The sequence below is a fragment of the Brachycentrus maculatus genome, unplaced genomic scaffold (genome assembly GCF_059751285.1).
Source record: "Brachycentrus maculatus isolate JH-2025_06_01 unplaced genomic scaffold, ASM5975128v1 h1tg000065l, whole genome shotgun sequence".
Classification (NCBI taxonomy): Eukaryota; Metazoa; Arthropoda; class Insecta; order Trichoptera; family Brachycentridae; genus Brachycentrus; species Brachycentrus maculatus.
This window is the reverse complement of record NW_028280819.1, coordinates 453162-479565: the sequence shown is the minus strand read 5'-3', so window position 1 is coordinate 479565 and position 26404 is coordinate 453162. Positions and strand designations below refer to the sequence as shown.

The 26404-nt window shown below is 32.8% G+C and overlaps 2 protein-coding genes across 6 annotated transcripts; one reads left to right on the top strand and one right to left on the bottom strand.

The window, feature by feature from the left end:
• Positions 1-1569: 1569 nt before the first annotated feature.
• On the bottom strand, positions 1570-7512 carry ATPsynC (ATP synthase, subunit C). 4 transcript variants are annotated; one of them, XM_088256652.1, is made up of 4 exons: positions 7401-7512; positions 6943-7017; positions 5538-5745; positions 1570-2654 (listed from the first exon to the last, which is right to left on the bottom strand). In XM_088256652.1, the coding sequence occupies exons 2-4, from the start codon at positions 6985-6987 to the stop codon at positions 2491-2493; spliced, it is 417 nt and encodes a 138-aa protein (XP_088112778.1). In that variant the 5' UTR covers positions 6988-7017; positions 7401-7512; the 3' UTR covers positions 1570-2490. The 4 variants fall into 4 exon arrangements, with proteins under 4 accessions (XP_088112778.1, XP_088112776.1, XP_088112775.1 ...); XM_088256650.1 differs by having other exon boundaries at positions 1570-2265; XM_088256649.1 differs by having other exon boundaries at positions 1570-2265; positions 7473-7512.
• Positions 7513-7727: 215 nt separating this feature from the next.
• LOC148311382 (uncharacterized) lies at positions 7728-23333 on the top strand. Of its 2 annotated transcripts, none has more exons than XM_088256647.1 (5): positions 7728-7982; positions 8808-8990; positions 11092-11203; positions 12580-12726; positions 14091-23333. In XM_088256647.1, the coding sequence occupies exons 1-5, from the start codon at positions 7883-7885 to the stop codon at positions 14782-14784; spliced, it is 1236 nt and encodes a 411-aa protein (XP_088112773.1). In that variant the 5' UTR covers positions 7728-7882; the 3' UTR covers positions 14785-23333. The 2 variants fall into 2 exon arrangements, with proteins under 2 accessions (XP_088112773.1, XP_088112774.1); XM_088256648.1 differs by having other exon boundaries at positions 11054-11203.
• The last annotated feature ends 3071 nt before the right edge of the window (positions 23334-26404 follow it).

Sequence of the window (26404 nt, the reverse complement as noted above, 5' to 3'; positions counted from 1 at the left end):
AATCCACTTCCTATGGCAAGGAATGATTTTGAAGTAGGCACTCATTATTTGCATAAAAGGCACTACATTCGTTTTAACTAATATGTACTGTTTTCGGTATGTACAAAAATGTATATTTGGTATATAGACTGTGATGTAATATTTATGTGCAGGAAACAAACACCTCACATAATTTTAAATACGAAGCTATTTCTAAATGCACAAAAAATGGCATCATGCCAGCATTAATTTTCAAGGTTTCTGGACTTTATTATCTAAGTTGACTATAATACATAAAAAAATAAAAAAACAGCTTTTTAAATCAGCTGACAAGATAACCAATGTTTTCGTTAAAGTTTTTCTACAAAAAGCCAACTATATATATATATTTGAAGTACTTAGATAGTGATTTTATAACTTGGTTTAAAAACACATATCTCATTGTAACGTATGTGTCGATCAGATAAAGCGATTTATTTTATTTTATTTTGTTAAGATAAATCTATTAATTTCTAATACAAGTGACAAATGATCCAGTTATTTTATTTGGCTGGTATGAAACAAAAGTGATATTATACGTCATATTATATGTTTTCCAGCAGTCACTTTTGCAAATTTAAAGTGTGGAGAAGGGATCTAATGAGATGTAAATTTGAACATAAAGCGTATCTTTTTCAACGATAGTATGTATGTACAATTCCACAATCTACCAACTAAATTTTGTTACATATGTAGACATCTGTATTCATTATTTCGATTTCTTCCCATTGACAAAATATATACAAACATGCCTGTCGATTCGGATGCATTGAAAGTGCTTTGCAATTTAGGAATATAATTCCTGTATCTTTTCTTTCTATATTCCCATGAAAAAGTGTATAAGGCATTGCATTGATGAAGTGTTATCTTAATGAACTCAATTAAAGCCAATTAGTCTTATTTTTAATGAACCTGCACATATTATTGAAAAAAAATGCTCACCTGGTAATTAAATTGGGATATCCAATGCATGGTATACCAGTATTGAGGCATATTTATGAACAGAATCAGATATTATAATACATTTTTTTACTTGATAATTGTGCAAAATGGATTTTCACATTTGTATGTGTCGTTATCAGCGCCATAAAGAACACACTATTGACCTTTTAACAGTTACTTTGATTGCATTAATAATGAATTTATTATTTTTGCAATATGTAGGCTAATGATTTCATTGTAAAATGATACTTTTTTATCTGACTCTTCATCTCGAAAGCGAATAAAAAACTTCAAATGAAAGAAACTATGCTCCATAATATATATTTAAATTTCAAACATTTGGTCCCATTAGACTCGTAAGAAATTGTGTTTTCGAGGTAAGTAAATAAATGCTGTCACAAAATTGATATTCTTTGGAAAACCATTGGTTTAAAAATTCAATTATGATTTCAAGAATATTCTTCTAATTCAGTAATTTTTTGTGGATATATGAATAATGTATTCTGCTTTGCTGCCTCGAATATTTAGTGTGAATTGTTTCACCTCAGGTATGATTATGAAGAAGGTAAAATGGTACGATAAAGGTTAGTTTAAGAAATACAAAGTATGTGAATTATTGTCCAGCAAATGAAAAAAAATCATAAACTGGAGTGTTTTATTAATAGTCCTAACGCTGTACAATATGCATTCTCAAAAGAAATCCTCCCAAAATGTATATAATATTCAACACGATAAAGGTAATGCGGGCTTCGGTCGTTCACTATATGGCAAACTGAGCGCGGGGCCAAAAGTGTACTAAAAACATATCACTGATTAGTAAATTTAGGGCGGATCAGTCTGCCACATAGGCAATGCCGATCCAACTTTATGCTGCGAATATAGTGTGTATTAATATGGCTCCATCCTATGAAAGTAACATGATTTGATGCCTACTACGTACGATTCTTATAAACACTGGGGCTGTGGTACCAGGAAATAATAACGCAAGCGGGAGGTTCCGCCACCGCTCGGCGCAACGGTGAGAAATGAACGTCGAATGGGATGCTAATAGTAAACTCGCGCCAGGCTGTTGCACTTCACTAACAGTTCCGGATGTACATTCCACGCCCCCCGCACCCCCGCCGCTCTCGTCGCCGACCACTTAGAAGGCGAACAAGAGCAGGAAGGCCATCATGAGACAGAACAGACCCATGGCTTCTGACAGGGCGAATCCTAAGATGGCGTATGAGAACAGCTGCTGCTTGAGGGATGGGTTCCTCGCGTACCCGATGATGAGGGATCCGAACACTGTTCCGATACCGGCACCTGCAAACAGTCGCTCGTTACAATCCGCAACTCGAGGGGTTTCCACGGTAGGTATTTCAAAGTATCACTAGCCAAATTCAATAATAACTTACATGCAATAACAGTGGAGACATGCAACGGCTTATTTACACATTAATAATACTTTCCCACTACCAGACAAGTAAAGTTTGTTTAGAAAATAGTTAGAGTAAAAACTTAAAGGAACATTAGTATCGAGGGTGAAAATTAAAGTGCAAAGAGCAGGAGGAAAGCGATCATTAGACAAAACAAGCCCATAGCTTCTGACAGGGCGAACCCCAGGATGGCATAGGAGAACATTTGCTGTTTTAGGGAAGGGTTGCGGGAGTATCCGAGTATAAGGCTTCCAAACACCATACCAATACCAATTCCTAAAAACATACAGCTATTAGTTACAACACAGAACAAGCATGCGGGTAAAAACGTGCAAATTAAAATACTAAATGTTTCATTATTGCGAATTGCACATCATTAGCTAATTGTCGCTTATAAACAGAGTGAATTATATGTATTGGGTTTGTAAGGAGATATTTTAGAATAAATATTATATTAAAATATCAAGAACGGCTTAAGAAAAACCCAATTGCATTTTTGTTTTTTGAGTGATCTACGGGCCGAACCACGGCACAGGCGACATATTTACAAAGTGCATTTCAAAATAATAAAAAACAGTATGTTTCATGTCAACACACACAAACAATAAGTGCTACAGAATAAGAATTTTGAAAAATATTAGCTTTTATATGAAGTGTGTATTCTCATTACAGAGCATATATCCTGAATTCTGATCTGCACAAAATTTTCATGGCAGTAATTGTAAATACAAGAAAAGTTAATTAAAAAAAACAGCCAATAAAACATACTTATTGCAAGTTTCTTAGAGATGGAGATGATACGTATACATAGGAAATATGAGTATCACATGATTTATTTTGTGCCAATCAATTCACAATAATGGTCAATAAAAAAAATCTTGATTATTACCGGAGTAACAATTCAGAATATTTAAGAATAAGATCATATATATATATATATATATATATATATATATATATATATATATATATATATATATATATATATATATATATATATATATATATATATATATATATATATATATATATATATATATATATATATATATGTAGTTAGTAGAAAACAAATGTTTAGTAAATGTGGATAAAAAACTAATTAAGAAAAAGATCAAAAAATATTTGCCATAAGAAAAAGAAGTTAATCTTGAGTTACGTATAACAAATGCTTTGGAAAGCTTTACAATTATAATTTTATTTAAATAAACTTTGAACCTGCAAGCAAATAAATAGAATCTGGATTTATATTTTGGTATAAAAAATTATTGCTGCAAAAAAATTTTTTTTGGTGAATTTTGGTATAAAAAATTAAATAATTGTGATTTCAGCATTGAGATTGTGATTTCAGATATCGCTCAATCCTTTCAAGAACGTCATAAATCAAAAAACTTGATTTTTCAGGAGAACGTTTTTAAAGTTAATAAATATAATACAATTTATTAAAAATAAATATCAAGCCACTTATTAAACTTTTTACTGTGCAACAGATCTTTTTAGGTTAAACCTGAAGGTTTTTCTCCATTAAAAAAATAACTATTTTATTTAAAAAATTATCAAACAATACCTTTTCTTCAAAATGCAAAAACAACACTTTCTGCCCTGTAGCAGGTAAATATTAAGTTAAAAATATGCCTCTTTTGCTGGGATAAAGCACATTTTCTGGGCATTCCGAAAACACGCACAAGTGAAAATTGACAATTTTTGATTTATGACGTTCTTGAAAGGAGTGAGCGATATATGAAGTACCTACATTACAACCATTACTTAAATAAAATGTATGTTATTCACGATTGATTATTGATGTGCTAGTGTTTTTAAGCACGAGGACTTAAAATCACTAGCACATCACAAGGATTAGACGTCCTTAATAAAAACATCCATCATGTTTTAAAATGTTGAGGTTTTAAGATGTATAAGTAAAAAATAAGTGTTAAAAAGTAATATTGGAAATAGTTTTTCTCATTTCAAAGTATTTGATAAACTAAATAATACATAAAATTCACCATAGTTATAAATTCTGCGACATTTCTCAATTTGCTTGGTTTCCAGAAGTGGAAAATCTGTGTCACAATACAGCTTCTGCATTAGATAAATTATCTGATAAGACCTCTTACGCTTCCATTAGTTGTGATAAAAGGTTTGGGTAAAGTTTACTTTAAAGTCCCACAAATTTGGCAATTAAGTCTTTGCTGTTGTTACAGGTTATACAGCACGGAATGCTTTTCAAGTAAAAGTGTTAACGGTGAATTAAAAAAAACAAACATTAATTTAATTATAAAATTGCCTAAATTGCAAATATTTTTGAAAGATAAAAGACATATTTTTAAATATAAACTTCTGCCATCATAAAATGTCTCGTTTTTGCAATGTATGGATGTACTTTGAGAATAGATTGTAATAAATTATAGTATTGTACAGTGATATGCACTTTTGAAATAAATAGACATGCAGTTTTGTTACATCACAGAGAATCAATATAAAACAGGAAGCACAAATTCAAGAAGAGGAAGTGCAGTATACTTCCACAAATCCAGCAGCAACCGGATCACAACAGACAGTGACCTATAGAATTTTGTGGGTTTTTTATAGCATGTGAATGATATAATTTTTAAATTGATGCAATATTAATACTGCAACAATTTTATTGAAACTTTGGTAAAATAAAAGCACATTGTTAGCGAGAAACGCTTAAAAGTGTCTTTTTACATATTGTTGGTAGAGAGCGGGAGACGCTTATAAGCGTTCTATGTGTTTAATTATGTATGGTAGGGCGTGAAATGCCAAAAAACATTGTACGGATCGGAATTGGGTTTGCAGTTACTTGTGATTAGTATACGACCCTAATTAGTACACTAATTAGGGTCCAGGTTGACGAAAAAACCGCACGACAACAATGTGTTACGTAATACCACATTTTATAAAAAAATATTAATGTTACCAGTTTCTTAAAGTTTAATCTACAGAAATACATAGGAAACATGCATTCAAGCACAGTAGTCCCTATGCATAATGAATAAGAAAATTTAGAATTTGTTTGTTAATTTTAGCTGTAGATTTGATGGTGCCAGATGAGTGATAATATAGCGCACACAGCCATAGAGATACAGGGGAACTCTCTGCCTTCTGTTGATGGCAGGAGGTGTGGGAGCAGTGTCGTACCTGAACCGGCCACTCCGACGGTGGCAGCTCCGGCCCCGATGAACTTGGCGGCGGAGTCAATGTCCCGGACAGGGGCGGAGGTCTGCAGGGAGCGCGCCACCAGCGGGGACACGGAGGGCGCGGGGCTCACCAGCTGCTGCTGCAGCAGGGGGCTCGACAGCCCCGCGCTCATGGGGCGCACGTAGCTCGACACGCATGTGTTCAGCAGCTGCGCATAACCACAAATACAATCATAATAACCACTTTCGCAATTGATAAAAAATATAGGTATGTTAGAATTGCAATTGTCTGCCTCCTTGGTGTAATGGTTAGGGTGTTTAGCTACCGTGCTGGAGGTCTCGGGTTCGATTCCCAGAGGGGGGTGAAAATAAATATTAGTGATTTTACACTCCAATTTAATTTAATATTACCATGGACTGGTCCCTGAAGCGCAGGAGTGATCACCTTGCCTTCATGTAAGTAACAATCGAGATAATACTGCGTCAATACGACGCAGTACCCTGTGCACCATTGGGTGCGGATAAGGGTTTGTGAAGAAGAATTGTAAAACATTGTTTTTTTTTTAAATTTACAAACCATACTACTTCAAAGGACTCAAACTTTACACATTAGCTGGTAAATTTTATGGATATTGACAAGAAAAAAAGCATTATGTAATTATGGGATACACATTTTTTTTAAGGTTATACAACTTTTAAAAAAATGGGGCGTGAAATAGATAGCAATAATTGAATAAAAGTTTTCTAATACGAAATACACTAAATTACTAAGAAAATACACAAGAGTAAAGGATTAATTACCATGAAAGATTTCATGAAATCATCACAATTGTATGGAATAGAATGGAAAATCTTAAAAATCAATATGTGTGATGTAATTGGTGCATACAAGAAAAATAAACTTTATAACTTCAATCCAGAATAGCCACAGTGTGGATGTTAAAGTTATGCAACTGCTAATATTATCTTAGTTCTAATAGATTATGTATGTCATTACAATTTTCCATTGGAAATTATCATTCTTATACCAAATTTGTCTCAGTACAATGAACTTAAGATTTGACAGGTGAAATTATGTAATAGGTACACAAGTGGAAATAAAACCTTAATGTCAAAAGGAAAATTGGAAAATTAGTTTGTAAAATAAACTATCGCTCGTTACTTAAGACACAGCAAGTAGAATCAAATCGTGGATTTATAAAGTCTATGTTGGTGGTATAAAAGAAATTCAATAGGTGCAGTGAAAAAAAGACTATTAGATAAAAGGGTGGGATAGGTTAGACGCGAAGAAAACGGACACCGGCAGCCGAGCAATTATATAATGTTATATTTTTGAAGCCGTTTCCTGAAAGGATATAAGGGATAAACATTACAAATTTCTAAAATTAAGAAATACAGGAACTCACAGCGGATCTGGCGACGGGGGTAAGGAATCTGGCAGCGGCGAACATTTTGTCGGTTTTGTGTTTGGTCTCAGAAACCTGCAAATAACAAAAAAAACAATGAAGTGCTACGTATCCCGTGATACTTTGCGGCTGATCCGACGACCTATTTGAATTTTGTCGAGAGCCGACTGGCCCGTTACGTAATTTGTATACGTAACGATAGACAGAGAAAAATTATTTATAATGCAAGTGATAACTCCCCGATGTTCCTGAATGGATATCCCACGTATTTCTAATAAAAGACAGATGATCGGTCACGAACTATAATTTAAACATAGAAAATGGCTGATCCCATATAATATGAGAGAAGTCATCAGAATTCGCCCCTTCAATTATATCACTATAGAACTCGGATATGCACTAAAATAATGACACCAACACTTTTAAAAAACCTTAAATACATTTAAAAATCACTTCACCTGCTAAGATGATTTGTTTTAACACTTGATAAATGCAGATTATTCTGAGGCCGCTGAAATTCGCCGACTTACCAAAGAACTGTGCGAGGAGCAGAAGACCGGCCTTTGGAATGTTCAATTCGCGAGTGAACCCAAAGCGGAACAACGAAATCTGCTTTCTGATTGGTTGAAATGTCAGGGCGTTGCGTTAGTACCCATTTCATCCGTCGAAATTTTCTCGTAATGCAGATACATTATCGATTTGACTGAGGGCGCCACTTCTGTCTTGTGATATGAGTTATCAATTAACAACTTGTATTTTTTAAATTGTAAGAAATAATTTAAAAGGTTACCCTTGGCACATAAATTTAAAACTAAAAATAAAAATTAACATAACTATTTTATTCAAGTGAGTTCCAAAAAAGTCAATGAGTTAAACAACAATATTACGTAAATTTTTTGAACCATGAAAGCAGAAGTAACTTGACTCGACGCCGCTAGATATGGCTGTTTTCATGATAAACATCTGTAGATTTAATGGTTGTGACACCATATTTCCCAGTTTATTTGATTTAATACAGCACATAGAAGACATACACATTGGTAAAAATCTGGATATATGTTATTTTTCCTCTTACTTAAGTTTGTTGTCTTTGTACGGTGTTTTGGTTATCGTCAACCCACCCTCGATCATAAGGGTACACAATTTTTTCTTTCGTTTTAGATTAGCTATTTGTTTATAATTTTGTTTACTCTTGTTGTCTCTTTAAAAGAATCATGAAGATGTTTTGACTGCACGTAACAGTATTTAATGTCAACTAATAAAATAACAATTGGTGTATATTCCCATTGCACAGCTGATCGAAGGGTTGATGTCAAACAAAACCATGTCGTAATATCCTAAAAATTACACTAATATCATTGTTGATAAATCAAATTTAACTTATCCAGCACGTAAATAAGAAAAATACACTTTTAAAGCTGTTTATTTTGTAAGCTTTAAGTACACAACTTTGACAGTTTTTTTTTAAAGATGCAATGAAATAAATGCAACTCGATTTATTAATAATTTATATTGTTCATTTTGATTAAAAATAAAAATAAATATTTTGTGGAACTTTTAACTATTTTATATAAATAAATATATAAAATAAAGTTAGATAGTATTGACCAATTTCTAAATAATGAGTTTTTTTATCATAACATTAGGTTACCGGTTAAGAAATACAAATATTGTTCCTAATATATTATGTAAATCCATAGTAAATATAAATTGAGAACCCATTACAACTTAATTTTTCTTGTCCTGATCAGGAGCACAGTGTCAGTAGGAGATGTCAGGTTGCTAGAATATGCATATCGTGCAAAGTACTATGTATATGAATCTACTATTTGCATCTAGTCTACTGAATAATTTATTTCCTTTAGATTATGACCCTTTGGTGATAGAACGAAAAGAAGCGTCGCAACCATCAAGTTTACCCCTGAGTTATGTTCTCCGATTCTACACGGACAGCTCTCGAAGGGAGAATCCCTCCATAGCTCCAGAAATCCGCCGTAAGCTGGCCTCTGTGGTCAAGACTCCATCCATTAGAAGTATTACACCAACAGGTAAGTGACTAGTCCAAACTATATCTACTATAATATTTGTAGAAATACTTGTATATGTGGAGGTCTTCACCAAAATGTTACATTTCCATTATAAATGATTTTACATAATCAGGAATTCTAGCTCGTAAAATTGTTAAGTTTTGGTGTGATTTGATGATTTCATATTGGTTTAACACAGGATTGGTCACGTTTTGTCGCAACTTTAGTTAAGATTTCGATAGAGTACAGTAAACGGGACAGATTTGCATTTAAAGGATTTTTTGTGCAATATTGGAAATGTAACTTTTTGGTGTGGACCTCCACATATGTATTTTATACAGAAATCACGCTTTTTTTATTCCCATTTTGGAAGATTGATACCTTGACAACTATTGACCTCAGTTGCCACAGAAAAAGAGATTAAAGAGGTCTTTTGGAAAATTGTATAAAGAACAAATCCATTACAAAAATGTTCAGCAATATTTGGATTCAGTAAGGCATTTATTTAGTCTGCCTTCGTGGTGTAATGGTTAGCGCGATTAGCTACCGTGCTGGGGGTCCCGGGTTCGATTCCCAGGGGGGAGGTCAAAATAAATATTAGTGATTTTACACTGTAATTTAATTTAATACTACCCTGGACTAATCCCTGAAGCACAGGAGTGATCACCTTGTCTTCATGTAAGTAACAATCAAGATAATACTGCATCAATACGATGCAGTGCCCTATGCACCATTAGGTGCGGATAAGGTTAAAATAGAAGGCATTTATATTTCTTGAATACCGTTATAAAAATTTCCAGTGTTTATATATTACATTAAATAATTTTCTAATATGATTCTACTGAGAATCCATTTACAATTTTACTATAAATATTTTATTCCATTTTCTTTGAATGCTGTATGTCATAATATCTTGTAGAAATAAATGATAATTTTTATTCCCCATACTTACTTTCTCAAGTTATCGCATATATTATCTTTATTATATCGTGAAAAGTGAGTCAAACCATATGATCTTGACCTAAACTTATTTGAATAGTCAAAAACACAAGTTATGTGAATTTGTTTTTATATTCTATTGTAATTTAAGGTTAATTCTAACCTTCTAGTTAAAGGTTTAAATCTTTTTCCGATCTTATCGTGGTTCAAATGGTTGAAGTGTTTAGTCATCCCAACTAATTAAGCATGATATTAATTATTAAGATATGTACTATCTTGGACACTTTCACAGTGTGCTCACAATATGTAAATATATAAGTAAATAAATACAATGTTAAAAGAGCGCAGTATAAAAGTATATAAAATGCAACTGAATAAATGATATTTTACACAGAGAGTGTTTTTGCCTAGAATTTTCACTCATGAATTACATGAAATTATAGTAACTTTACACAAAGAGTAAATCCACTCACAAGTAGGCATAGGCTATGAAACTTATAATGTTGAAGCCTGAGTAGGGACACATGATAAGCGGTGTTGCATAACCCGTAGCTAGATTTCAGAGTCACTTGGACGTTAGGTAGTTAAACAAAAAAAAAGATATTTTACACCACTTTAAAATACACATTGAACATAGATTACCCATTTTGACTTAACACACTAAGGACGGGAGAGGTATTTCTACCTGTTCGGTCGATTGATGCTTAAGAACGGGAAGAGTATTTTTACCTTCTGCGCTGGCCTCATTTCAAAGTCAGAAATGAAGGAATTATGTATTTAATGTTTTTATATGAATATTGTGTACCAATCTCTTTGTTATGGTCTTAACTATAAGTACATAATTATAAAATCCCGTCGCCAGAGGTCCGCAGGCGTAAAAAATGCCTGTCCGAAATGTGTTCATTTTATATAAAGGCGTAGTATACTTGCCCCATAATAGTATGTTGTATGGTGCTTAATACAGCGCAGCCGCCAGCACCCAAATGCTGCAGAGATGTAGGCTGTACCTCGTAGCGTAAAATCGTTTATGAATGTTTTCCAATTGTATGGATGGCAGCTGTAATGGTGGTTGTATTGCTGCTATACAACACCTGGTGACGAGTTGTTTGGTAAACCTTGTAATTACTTAATATCTTGTTCCGAAGACTCTAAATGATTTCATTAGAGTCTTGTTACATCTCAGGTAGTGAGTTTGACGATGAAGAGTTGATGAGCGGCCAATCTGAAGACAGCAATGAATCGTGGACCAACGCCGAAGAGTTCAGCTCCGAATACATATTTCGTCATGGCAGCAGGTGTGTATAACAATATGTTCTCGTATTTAAGAATGGCAATTCCAATAAAATGGACAGACCTTGAAGATATGTATTAATTTTAAATCAAACACAGAATTTTTGAGTCTACTAAGTTGTATTTTATTAACAAAAACACATAAAAAATTAATATTCTGATAATTATTTCGCCTTGTTAGGGCATTATCAAACGAATGTCATTCGAAAGACATTCGTTTGATACTGCCCTAACAAGGCGAAACAACTGTCACAATTTTTTTTTTTATGTGTTTTTGTTAATAAAATACAACGTAGTATACTCAAAAAATAAATTAAAATAAAGTTCTACAAATTAAACGCCAAATCAATAAATTAATAGACTTTGAAGATATTAACCCAATGTTTACGGCTCTCACCTAGGTCTGTAACCCCTTTAGAGAACTATAGTGCGCAACACTCTCAGACATGTGCGAGGGCCGTGCTGTTTTGACAGAGGCAATAATCAGAAACGAGAATTCAGATTGTGGATAGTATTTTAAAATTAAAATGGCTTTTTTATTACTACTATTGGCATTTGGGTGAATAATCACAAATAAAAAAAAATCATATAGTAACATGATATATTATAGAAAGAAAGATGTAGAAAATATAATAAAGTCACATGGATTGTGGTCTTACTGCTTTGCAGATGATCGCAAATTTATTTTTATTGTAAACCAAAGGAGAAAGATGAACTTGTTGACTATAATAAGTGCAGAATAGGAGAATAGATGGCTCAAAACAGATTGACATTGAACCCGTCCAAAACGGAACATATTTAGATAGCCGCACCTGAACGACGGAATTTAATTGATAACACGATACCACCCGATGCAAGGAGTACCACTTCACCGGCTATCAAATTGCTGGGTGTGTTCTTTGTTCTGACCTCTCCCTTGACACTCAAATCGGCAAAACAACAAGTACATGTTTTATCAGCTAAGGTAAATTAAAAGCATTTGCAAGAATCTGTCAGTTGATAAATGCGTTTGTAGTGTCTAGAGTCGATGTAACAGTATGTAGACGGGTCAACAAAATAATCAAATTATTTGACTGCTATCAGCGTTAAACACCGCAGCGAGACTAATTTTTGCAACTTCTAAATTCAGTCACATCACCCCACTACTTTACAAACTGCATTGGTTACGCTTTCTCGAAAGGGTTGGATGCAATATTGCATGTCTGTTACAAGAGAATTTCATAGTAAATTTTTTAAGTATGTAGACCTATTTTTAACATTTTTTAAGTGAAATACACTGCTGGCAGTTTCGGTCACTGGCCGCCTCTGGTTTTAACTGTCCCTTTAAATATAAATGAATTATTTCACTTGTTTGAATAATGTATATATTATTAATTTTCAGGGCAGTGGCATCCAATGGAAGTAACGGCCAAGGGAATGGGGTAGCCGAGAAGCCGTTTGCTTGTCCCGTTCCCGGCTGTGAGAAGAGATATAAGAATGTTAACGGCATCAAATATCATTCCAAAAATGGCCACAAGAAGGATGGCAAGTAAGTACTTTACATTCAAAAGAAATGAATGAGTTGTTGACCCTCATTTAGTTGTGTAATTTGTAATGAGAAAAAACCTTGATGTAGAACAACTGTTACCAGTATATATGGAGCCTAAGTGTGGTGGAGTGGAGCGGCTGAACTGCACTGCTCTACCTTTTTTTTCCACGCAATGTGTCTTTGAAAGCAATGCAGTAAATGTGCAATAATCCCTTATCCGTGGGTTTACCTTGTATTTATGAGCAGGGTGCAAAAAAGGAAAAAATAAAATAAAATCAACCTCCATTTAGTTGTGTAATTTCTAATTTGTTTACATGATTTTTAGACAGAAATCGTAACACATACTTGAATAATTGCTACTGTAATACATATCGCTCACTCCTTTCAAGAACGTCATAAATCAAAAATCGTCCATTTTCAGTTGTGCATGTTTTCGGAATGCCCAGAAAATGTACTATATCCCAGCAAAAGAGGCATATTTTTAACTTAATATTTACCCGCTACAGGGCAGAAAATGTTGTTTTTGCATTTTGAAGAAAAGGTATTGTTTAATTATTTTTTTAAATTTACTAAATATTTTTCAAATGGAGAAAAAACCTTCAGGTTTTACCTAAAAAGATCCGTTTCACAGTAAAAAGTTCGATTAGTGGCTTGGTATTTATTTTTAAAACATTGTATTATATTTTTCAAGTTTGAAAACGTTCTCCTGAAAAATCAAGTTTTTTGATTTATGACGTTCTTGAAAGGAGTGAGCGATATGTATAATTGTGCTTAATTTGCTTTTGTTTTCTGTTTTTATTTTCATAATAATATAACAAGAATATTTGTCAAACCCAAGTCTGTGCGTAAGAGGAAAGTGAAACTCCTATTCCAAGACCCTTCTTTTCTTTCATTTGGTAAATTGATCACATTTTAACTTATTACCTATTAAAAAAAAAAAAAAATTCATTATTTAAGTGGTACAACAGAATCTCCATTATTGTTAGATTTATTGCTAACCCAAATTTCCTGTTTACTATTCTTGTACTATTATTACAGGATACTACTCTTTTATTATTACTCAGAGCATAAAGTTATGAAAAATCCCCCAGATAATGAGGTATCCACTGTATTTTAGCACAAAGTAATGTAATGTTTCATGTATGTAGACGGGGCCCATACATGAAACATAACAATTAATCAGACCGGACATAAAATCCTATAGATGTCTCCAATTTCTATACTAGAGTCACTTACAAAAATCTCACAATAAGAGATTAAATTGTGTGAATCGGAGCATTTCCATCCCTGTTTTATCAATCTCATAAATAGTATGTTAAAAAAGTAACGGACCTACTTATGTTCTTCTTCAATATTTTTTCCAGAATCAAGAAAGGATACAAATGCCATTGCGGAAAGAGCTATAAAACTGCCCAAGGTTTAAGGAATCATTCTGTCTCTCAACACGTCACTTCCCAATCCTCCTCTCCCCTTCCCTCTTTTGTCCCTGCGGCACTCGCCACTCAGACCCGCAAACCTCTATCCCTTCCTGTCGTCAAGGCGCTGCAAGGCTCGGCGGTCCAGTCCCCGCAGAGCGCGGCCGTCACTCACTCGCGCCGGCTCCTCGACGTCGACGGCAACAAGGCGATCCGGTCGGTCCTGGAGAGCGGAGGAAACAAAGTATCCAAAGACGTGACAGGTTTGACGATGCTGACTGTGCCCCGCCAAAAAGTGGCCAACGTTCAGATGGACAATTTTCATCACCCCAAGGCGGAGCGAGACTCCAAGTGGAGCGTGGAACAGAAGCACGGCCAAAGTGTCTGGAAGAATAGCTCCTCTAGTCACAACCTGGGGATCCTCACCCCCACCGCTTCTCCGCGAGCTAGTCCCAGCGAGAAACCCAAAATAAACAGAGAGGAATATCAGACGCCCAACGCCCACCACTCCAGAGTCGGGCACGCCAACTCGTCCGCCACTTTCAGAGGCCCCACTCTCCCCGCGACTCCCGTGACCCCCCTACCTCCGTCTGACAACGTTCACCTCCAGTTCACCGCCCCCGATAACGTGGCCGACCACTGAACTGGGGCGGTTTCGCTAATTTAATCCTCATTATTTTAGTCTCCGAATCCCATCCATCGACGTTACTGAACAGGTAATAAATACATTGGTTGTAATGCGATTGCCGAATTGTTTCGGCACTTCACGTGATCTCATAGCCTAAGGTATTCTAAAAATGCTTTATTTATCGTAAATTAACCGACGGTGTGAGCTTTAATCGCCGCTTTGAAAATATTAAACGTAAAAAAATAATATTTTCCATATAATAGAAGGGATGCGGGATCTTGCTTTAGTTTTTTACTTTTCACTGATTCGTACGAATAGCACCAAAACTCTAAAAGTGCCAAAGAATATTGTAAACGAATACTGAATCTATTTTACTTATTGTAAAATAAATCGATCTCCGCTTGCAAAAATACTCGTGTCGAGCTAAGAAGAGTTAATTGAGATATGAAAACAAAAAATGAGCTTTTGAATTTTTAATCTATTTGAAATAAAAAACGACTTTGTTATGATACTCTTGTTTGGTAAAACTACATATTGCATGTTGTTGTGTATACTACCATACTAGCCACAGGGGAAATTTCTAAATTCTGGAAATTCATTATTTAAAACTAAAACTGACTCTTCTGCAATTCAATTCAATGCCTCCAGCATAGTAGCCAAACATGTCAAGTTATATGCTACGGAGCCTTCACTTCTATAACCAACCTTCAAAAATATATAAATATGAACATTATTTATTTAAATATGCGATGCATGGTTAAAAGTCACAATATTTTAAGATTTTTTTTGCGTGTTTTGAAAATGAATTTTTTCCCCTTGAATTTAGCAGTATTGGCTATAATTTTGACCAATCTCTTGCGGAATTTCAATTTAAAAAGAAAGTAGTGGAAATGAAAACTACCCCCCTGTGCTTCAGTATAGCAGATATGCAGTTTCATGATTCCTTTCACTGTTATTATTTAGTGATGTGGTTTGTACACATTCAAGAGCTGATTGACGGATGTGTGATAAATGTTTTATGGTAAAAGATTACGCTTAAATTTACTAGGCTCTATTAGTCAGTAAATATTCAGTACGGTTGTTTAAATTAAGATATTTGAAAAAAGATTGAATCTAAAAGAAAACAAATATGTTAGAAATGTGTTTTGACGCACACAACGCATCACCGAGCTTTAATACTTCTTTTTTTCTTTGGAAAAAAAACTAAACTGTATTTTTTGTTACCATCGTTATAGGCCATTATAGTTTTTAGAAAGTTTGAGGAAAATATAGTCTGTCGAGTTGCCATTTTTAATGAAAGTAATCGGAACCAGTTTTTGTCGTTTTAACTTTGTCCAGTTTTTTCCTATTATTTAAAGAATAACAACCTCGAAGTTACTTGTGATAGAGAATGAATACTTTTTATACCCTAGAATAAATGTACAGTTTTACATTGGAGGTCGTAATTTTATTTGCAGTTTGTTTTTGTTGTCTTTTCGGCAGCTAATGCAACCGCTTCCCATTTTTATTTATTTAATAGTCATCTCTGTTGATAACTTTGGTTTATGAATACTCAATACGATACTTTAGTTTGACTTCATAAAATGGAGGAGAAATCCCGATGTTGACCGGGACGAAGAAGGAACATTTTTAAATAGTTTTATTTAAGTTCATACTTCTTCCGATTGTAACATTACATTTTTTATTTTATTTTGTATTTGCATCCTAATAACCTAAAATACATGTTCCTAAAATAATTTTAAAACACTTACGGTATTTATATTAAATGTATAAGTTTTATTTCCTTTAGTTTTGCAAGTGCCTTATAAATCATTATTGGTTTTCTAAATTATCCGTACTAGATATAAAAATTCAACAAAACTGTTAATTTTGTTTAAAATAAATCGCTAGTTTTATATTGCTGCAATCATGACATAATTTTAAAAAAAGTTTATTAGTATGGAAAAATTGGTAATAAAAGCGACATTCTCTCCGCAAGAGGTCACTAGTTTTACTATAGTTGCCTAGTATTTTATCACTTGGACTTGGTAGTTTTTCAACCATACTAGATGTATGTGCGGTTGAAACAAATAAGTGTTTCATGAAAATTTCAACTGTCAATCCCTCTGATCAATAATAGTACAAATACTAAGAGAAACTATGCGGAGAAGTCCTCACATACTGCTACAATCCTTGAATGCTCTCGTCCATACTTCCTTGTGACATTTTTGTCGGGTGATTATACATAATTGCCCCTATTCTCTGACAGGTTAAACTTACATTTGTACATGACATTGAGTTTATTATATAGAAGGCACTTGCGACTATTTTTTACTTTGATTGTTGATGGAAATATTTTTATTATTTTGTTGTGAGAAATTATTTTTTTCTCAAATTTAAATATGATTTTTTTGTTGTTGTTTTGTATGACAATACGACATATCGAATAATATTTTAATCATTAACATATTCTGTCATCGAGCTTAAAATACAATTTTTTTTATTTAATCGTAGATAAATAAAATATTTGCTTTAGATTAGAATAGTAGAATGGTTTCTTTAAAAAATTGTTACCACTTTTATCCAATGATTAAAAAAAAACTTTGTTTTTAACCCTTCAAAATTGTTGCCATTTTGTTTTATATTTTTAAGGTTAGTGGAATTTCAATAATTCTTATATTATTAAAGTTGAATTCTGCGAGATGATATTAATTGATTGTTTTTCATTAAAATACAAATGTGTACATAAAAAAATATATAAAAAAGAATTATTATATTTATGAAGCGAATAACACTCTGTGTTTGAAATTCTTTCAAACTATTTTATTCTATATAAAAGTGTAAATCGATGTTGGACTTGCTAAATGTTGTAATTAAGATTTGACCTCAAATCTTAAAACATATGTGTGTTGCCTTTGAATGATTGACTGTGTAGAATTCAGAAATTTATATTGATACAGAGTTATACTCGCGTACGTATATTGAAATGTCTGCTAGTTTTTGAAAAAGTGTAAATAGTATCTCTATTTAATGTGATGGCTAAAAGTTCGGCATACCTTGCCCTTAATTTTATATGACGATAATAAGTTTTTACTATTGCGATTACTATTGTTAAACAATTTTTAAACCTACGATTACCATGCGCGTGCAATTTTTAAATGATGGTAAAGCAGACTCTCGATAAACTGGCACGAATGGTAATTGGCTTCGCCAGATGACCCGAAGATGTCGCAAAATGTACAAAAATTACAATAATTCAATATTCCAAACTGCATTCTTCCTAGAAAATAAACTGAAATCTAGGATGATAATAAAAAGGTTAAATGGCGTAATTTTTACCCATATACACAGGATATGTCAATAACAGTTGCATTTGATGATGTGTTTGACACTTGTAAAAGTGTGGAATATTTCTATTATTTTGGAAGCTACTTATCGATTTTCGAAATAATCGATAATTTACTACCCGGTTGATCTGATCCCGGTAAATCGAGAGTCCACTGTATCTGATAAATTTGTCATTTGATTTACAAATCATTATGTTTCCAAAAATGTGGGATGAGAGAATAGCAACAAAATGAAATTCTCAATCGAGTTTATAAATTATTATACATTTTTGTAAATTGTCTCGATTCGATGGATGTAATCGCAGTAGGCATATGAAAAAAGCATCAATTACAATTGTTAGTAAATCGACAATAATCAGTGATTGCGACTGATTCTAAAAGATGTTTCATCTTAAAATATATGTACGAGCTGTCACAAATATGTCGGTGTGATATGCGCAACATGAACAAATAATGTTATATGTATGCAAAATGTTGATGAATGTTTATATTGATACTAGACAATTTCCTCTTATCAAAACTACTGTTGTCTAGTATGACCTAATCAACGAGTGATACAAAAGATCACTGTTGTATTTTTCTCAGTTTGATATATATCAAAAGAGACATTATCAAGTTCCGACATAAGTACAATCAGTTGAAATGTGGACTAGTTTAGCAAAGGATACACGAGGGAAAATGATTCATTATTATGATAATATATTACTAAATGATTGGTTATTATATTTGTCCGCCTCCACAGTGTAGTGGTTAGCGCGTTTGGTTACCGCGATGTACGTTCAGGTTTCAATTTCTAAGAGTCGAAATTAAAACGAGTGATCTTTCACTCTTATATTTATTACCACCCTGGACTGATCAACTGATCACCTCGCTTTCGTAAAATTCATAATCAAGATAAGAATGCTTTGATACGAAGCAGTGCTCTATTCACCATTGGGTGCGGATAAGGGTAAGAAGAAATGAATTCATAATATTTATATCATTGTATAAAGTAAATATATATTAATAGTAGTACTTTGTGATAATGGTGAATTGGGGAATAGATTTTTGCTTTAAATGAATCTTGCCATTGTTCAAATTATGGCCTATTTTTCACATTTAAATTATATTATAGTGGTAGAAAAAGGTTTTTACTTATTATTCAGGAGGAATGACAGATCTAACATTACTCTATTTGTGTTTATAAAAATTACTTCATTTTCATGCATGAAATTCCCACGTTGAAATAATGGTATTTTAGTAATTACGCCACATATGGGATCATTAAGAGCTTGCATGTTTATGGGAAATTGGTGCCAAAGCTGTGCCAAAGATGCGCCAGTGCTGTTAACGCCAGTGCGAAACGTTTCATTCCTGCCAGTTACTGATCTGAGTGCTATATACTTGGCCCGGAGTTCGGTAGCCACAGGAGTAGAGTATAAAGTCCTTAGATATCAACCGCATGGACCTGCCAACTCGTAATGACATGTCATGCGGTAATATCTATACATAGATCTTCCTCATTCAAAGTACAGATTTAAAAAATAATATTACCAAATATCATATGATTTTCAGTACATAATAATTTATTTGCTATTAAAAAAATCTACAGTAATACCCTGTTGTACGTAAATGAGAACATGACGACGGTGAAAACCTAAAAGGCTCAAAGTGCCTTTTTATAATTTTTATTAGAGTGATGTAAAAAGTTCATATTTTCAATCTTCTGTGCCTTATACAATTTTGAAAAAAATATATATTTCTCGAAACAATTCCCGATTCTGTGATAAGAATTACAATTTATTAAAGAATATAAATCGTAACGATTCTAAATTTTATTTTAATACTGTTCGCACATCATTAATTGATGTAATAATATTTGATACAATGAAAAAATTGTCGAAGACAAACTATTAGGAATGCGTATAACTTTGTGAAACTAGTCCACAATTCTTTAAACTTTAATATTGCACAATCATCAAAAGAGCAGTTAGCTTGTATAAACTTAAGCAATTGAATGATATTTAAGTGTGTGTTATAAATGTACTATGTGTACTCGGTGTCTATGAATATATACTCATGTGTTCCCCAATCTACGGCTTTACCCAATTGATGTACTTCCTATGTATACATATTACTGTTGCATGTCTTATAAATGTTGTGTAATCTTACTACATACGTATATACGTATACAGTTACCGTACATATGACGCTATTCTCCTCCATCTCTGTTAATGCTAAAAATATAGTAAAAACTACATATAGGAACAGAATCTATATTCAACTCGGTAAAAATTAACAGCGCCAATACTTTTTACAGTAAAAAAATTGAAAATAACAAATTTGTACACAATATTACAGTACAAAATCTCTTTGATCCGAGAGCATATTTTAGAATTCATATAATGTCTCTATTTTTTTAGCTTTAACAGGGTGGCTGAGGAATTGCCACGATAATCTGTTGTTATTACTTAATTCTTAATTTGTTATGTATTGAAAAAGATGTAAAAGACTGCTGTAATGAGGAGTCGTTGAGTTTTCTGGCTTTAAACATAAAAGTTGTGGTAGTTAGAATTTTATGAAAAAATACATATTTTACTACAAGATGACGAGAAAGTTAAAGGCGGGTCAACAACTTGAGAGTGGAGAGGGTGGTTTCGCTGTAGCACTAAGTCGCTACTTAGAGCGGCTACAAAGTAAATATCAGCATGATGATTGCCTACCTACCACCTTCAGCATGGAGTGACAATAAGTTGGAATCATACAAATTTAGTATTGTTGGGGAAAAGAAAATAAAATTCAGTTCTATTTTATAAAAAGTAGCTTCATTATTTTTGTATTAACAAAAATGGGAATCATTTCATATTAAATTGCACCCTTTTTCACTAGCAAGAAACATCTGGTGTTTTCAGTGAAAAATGTATATTGATGGACAGTGACACAATCTCAAAAGTCTTGCACGCCCAAAACATGAAGATAAATCGAAATGGGGAGAATCATTATGTAAATACATTTTTTGGAGATGTATTTTTTCTAGATTCAGGGTGTATTGTAAGAGTTGAAGATTTAAATACTGAAGTGAATTTAACACATTCACGGTTATGGTTGTCATGTCATACTGTTGACATAAGAAGTGGGACATCTACCAACTAATTTTGAAATAATAGACAAAAAGTAAATCATATAAACTAGAAGAGTATTTGATTTTGGAACAATTTTTTTTTTGATCAAGTTAAATTCCTACTTATTTACTTAGTTCATTTCCTACAGTACCTAATTACCTTTGTATGAAAAAAGTTCCTGGTATGGAAAAAAGTATGGCTCCTGTATGAAAAAAGTTTTAAACCAATCCATGAATGAGAAAAGATATTTGTTTTATACTCATTTATCGAATGTGATAGAGAGAATTGAAATATCAAACCATTTATCTTGAAATGTCATTTTCTACCATATACATGCTGAAACTATGGGTGCAAAATATGACTTGTGAACTATTATTGCTTTTGGCATCGAAAAATTATTTTAAGTTTTTTTTATTAAAAAAATATATATATCAAGAAAATATGATGGATCCCCATTGTTTATTTGCTCATCTAATACTTGTATTATATAAAAAATATCCTATATGTGTCTATGATATAACACAGTATTGATGTAACGTATTGGTGTTTTATAGATGTATTAAAAAATATATTTAAAAAATATTTTCTCATTCAAAATGTGCAGGAAATCTTATGAGACGTATAGTTTTTATGATATTATTTGCTCATTAGAGATATGTAAACTTCCTATTATTGATTATCTTTTAAGAAATGTTACATTGATTTTAATTATAATACTTTTACCCCTGGTTGTGTGAAAAAATAAATTCAATATTTTGATGTTGTGCGGTTATAATGTATTGCATTATAAGTTTTGAATTTAACATTTGATCTTGCACAAAACTTATTTTAAAATTTTTGTGTTAAGCTTTGGTTTAAAGAAACAGTATTATATAGACAAGGTTTTCTTATTGGCCTTCGATACATACAGAGCTTTTGATCGAATTCACTTTGCACAAAATTGGTCAAGTGTACTTAATGTTATAGTTTATACCTAGAAATGAAAAATATTTAATAACTGGGTGAGTTGTCGATGAAAAATTGTATTATATAAAAATAATATGTATTAAAATGTTATCATTTTCAAGGAACTAGAATCGGCATATGTCAATTATTTGAAATAATCTAATTATATTTAAAAATTCTATTAAAAACAGGTTATTTGTTTTAAAGCTGTGTATACTCCATCCACTGCAAAGAATTTTTTAGTAAAATGGTGCTGAAATATTTTACATAGTAATTTCCTCTATTATTTTATCACAATTTTAATCTGCACAATAAAAAAAAAAAGATTATTGAATTAAAATTAATAACAGGTTAACCACAATGCGTTTAGTTTTTAAATTGTCAAACTGTCATTTAATCACTTCCACTGAGAAAATTTGCTACTTTGGAAATGAGATGTATGCACGATGAAAAGAAAAAGAGAATCAACAAGCGATGTTTTTAATTTACACGGAATATAATAATCTCATTTTATAACCTTAAGGTGGAGACTGACCAGAGCATTTTGTCGTAACATCGCTCGCGGCGAGCATCACCGAGCATCTGAAACTATGGATGGAGCGCTCGGCTTGCTGTACTGACTGCCTGAATGCTCACATCGTAACGTGTTACGTTACGACGAAATGCTTCGGTCAGTCTCCACCTTTACATAGATAGAATAAACCCAGTTTTTATGCTTTTGGATTTACATTTTGCTATAGGAGAATGAATAAATCAGTTTCTGTGTAGTGTATTGAGTATACACATCATCTAATAAGTGACTTGAATTAAAGACAACATAGTGCTTTCCAAATAGTGTCCCGAGGATTATTTTTTTAACACAATTTTTTAAGCCGAGTCACAAATTAAGTACCTTTTGACACAAAATTCATTTTTAAGTTGAGTAAATACGAGAGAATCTTCAAAATCCTTTCACGTATACCGCCATTTTTTTGAGCTTTAAATATTTTATTGCAGTAAGTTTGAGTTGTATAGTATTATGTACTATCCACGTATGTGGATATGCACTGAAATTGTATTTTAATGGTTGTTAACTTATATTTGTGTTTGCTTCATTACGGATCGAACAAATATTTTACTTATGTTTTAAAATATTTTATTCTTAAAGCTATTGACCAATATGTACTTCCTCTATTTAATTCTGAAGGCTGTATAAAATACAATATTGAAAGAGATTTTGTTATTTTATTTATTAATTACCCGTACCTATTGTAGATACAATATGTACAGTGAAACCTCTATCTATCGTTCCTCGAATAATCGTTTTCCCAGATGTGTCGTTTATTTCTTCTACCTTGAATTCATTTCATACAAAAATAGATCGCATCGATCGTTTCTATCCACCATTTTACCGCATTCATCGTTTATTATGCTACAAATTGTATATAATTGGTTTTTTTACTTTTCTCAATTTTTCAACGACAATATTTCAACGTGTGGGATACAGACTATCGAAAGCTTGTGTGATGGATACAGCAGAAGAGGTCTGAAGATCTTTGGGTTCTGTTTTTTTTTTTTAATAAATACATTTATTAACATCTAAAACTTGTATTCTTGAAATTTGCACCTACTAATGGTTATGCAGATTGGGAGGAAGTTATCTTTACTCGATTATATCTCCTTGTGTATTGACTTCTTTATCCCGCATTCATTGTTTTCCCGCATTCATAGTTTATTTCAATAGGTCCCTTTAAAAACGATAGATAGGGGTTTCACTGTATTTATAAATAGGGTAAAGCCCCGGTTGCAGATTGTTTAAGTCAAATTTTTATTTCCACTACTACTAACCTTTATCCGTACTCAATGGTGTACAGGGCACTGCATCATATCGACACGGTGTTCTCTAGATCACTAATTATACAGATGTAAGGTCCCGCCGTTTAGGTACCAGTTCAGGGCAGAATTAAATATTGGATTATTGGATTATGGTATCTGAAGCGGTGGGCTGATCACCTTTCCTTCGTGTGTTAACGATCAAGATAACACTGTGTTTATATAATGCAGTGCCCTATGCACCATTGGGGTGCGGATAAGGGTTTGAATTGAATTGAAAATTTAGTTATACCCTCATATTTAAATCAATAATATGTTAAGATACAGACCTGAATGATGGAAGTTTAACTTCTGAAACATGTAGTCTATAATAAAACTAAAGTGGTAAAAACGAAGTGTTTTCTTTAATCATTACAAATAATCACATGAAAAAACTTGGCAAAAGCTTTCTTTTTCAATAACTTTTCTTTTCTTGGTAAAAGAGTGGTCCGATGTAAAAATAAAAAGTTTTTTTTAACAATTGCCTTTCTTTTGATAAATTGTATCTAAATAGACATGGACCTAATTTGGGATAACTGCAAAGGAGCTGGCAACTGATGAGACCTTGAAAGTAGTTTGCGGTCTCCATACGCTCCATAGGGACATGTATTAATGAATGAATGTATTTAGATATGTATATATACATATTGTCCGCCTCCATAGTGTGGTGGCTAGCTTGCTAGGCTACCATGCTGGAGGTCCCGAATTTGATTCTCAAGAGGGTCGAAATAAATATTAGTGCTTTTTATAATATTCAGATTCAGTCTAATGTTTATTTAATATGAAGTCTGATCACCTTTTCTTTGTGCATTTAACGATCAAGATAACACTGCTTCGATGCAGTGCCCTATGCACCATTGGGTGCGGATAAGGGTTAGCTCCTATGTATTGTGTTGGAGTCTTATGATAAGACATCAGTAAAAATGTCAATAAAATATTTAAAATTTATTACCGACTTATTCTTCAAAAATTACATCTTATTGCATTCCATTGATAAAATATAAATGTTCTAATAGTAGACTTGTCAAGTTGATGGATGTACGGGCGTCGATAAATCTCGTGTGTATAAATAGATATTTTATTTTCAGCACTTACCCTCTCTCTCACAAGCTGAGATCAATGATCTGCCAGTGGTAAAAATATACATTATGTCAACCAAACCGTTGCAGAATGCTATTTATCAAGGTACATTACGAAGGAACAATTAAAACCAAATAATAGTTAAATGTATATATTTATTAGTCATTTCAATTTGATTACATAAATAAAAAGGTTACATATTTTTTATATATTTACAACAATCTAAAAAGCAAATACATATTATAAATACATTATACTTATCACAGAGCATTTATAACTAAATGGCACTTATATTGACATGTGCAACAAAAAGTCAAATAAACAAAGACGGTGCTTTGTGGGAGACCGATTTAAAGTTTTCTACAAAATATGTAATAATAATAATGAGACACGCAACAGTTTAGTGTTAACCGGATCCATGCGGCTCGCATAACCGTTTGTGTTTTTACAAGACATGCCCCATACGCGGCTGACATAAGCGTTTGTGTTTTCACTTTGCTCCAAGTTTCGAACCTCAGTTCAACTTGGAGGGATTTTTTCATGGTGTGGAACTTTGGATAAAATAATACGTCAATCCTCGGCCTTATGACATCTGTTGAAATATCTGACTAATAATTTGTAATATCACAAGGATAAATAAAACAACAGATCCCTGATTTTTCTTGCGGTCGGTAATTAGTCCGCGCCATAATCATGCCCTATATCTGTCTCACTCTCGACGCTATGCATCGCCAGTGGGTAAGAGTGACACACGATGCGTGCTTTGATTTATTTATGTTACGATCTAATTTGTTTATATTACGATATATTTCAAGAATAATGTGACACACGTGTATTATAGAGTACCAAAAAGGCACAATGAATCCCATTGAACGTTTTTGTTTAGGAAAATAAATCGTTTCATAACTAAATACATGATAAAAGTAATAATTTAAAAAACGGCGAAATACAGCCGCGCACGAGCGTCTCTTAGGAACAAAGTTAACTCGTTTAAAAGGTTAATAGTCTCATATAATATCGATAACCTATTTACTGTTGACTTTATTAGTTGAACATGTCCATATGTTTATCTGATCATAGTCTACCCACTTCTCTGGACAGAATACATTTCATTCCTCAACATAACGCATCATTCTTCTGTAATTCCTATACTGAAATAATTACTTCTCCATATAAAAAATTATCTCGGTGCCGTTCAAGAAATGCCTGAAACATTACTATTTATCCTTGGAACCCTAACCATTCATCATATCATCCCGTTTTTGGTTTTCTCTACTCTCTCCCCTCAACTTCTTACCTCATCTTAGTCCTTTTGTTTTTTTACCTATTTTC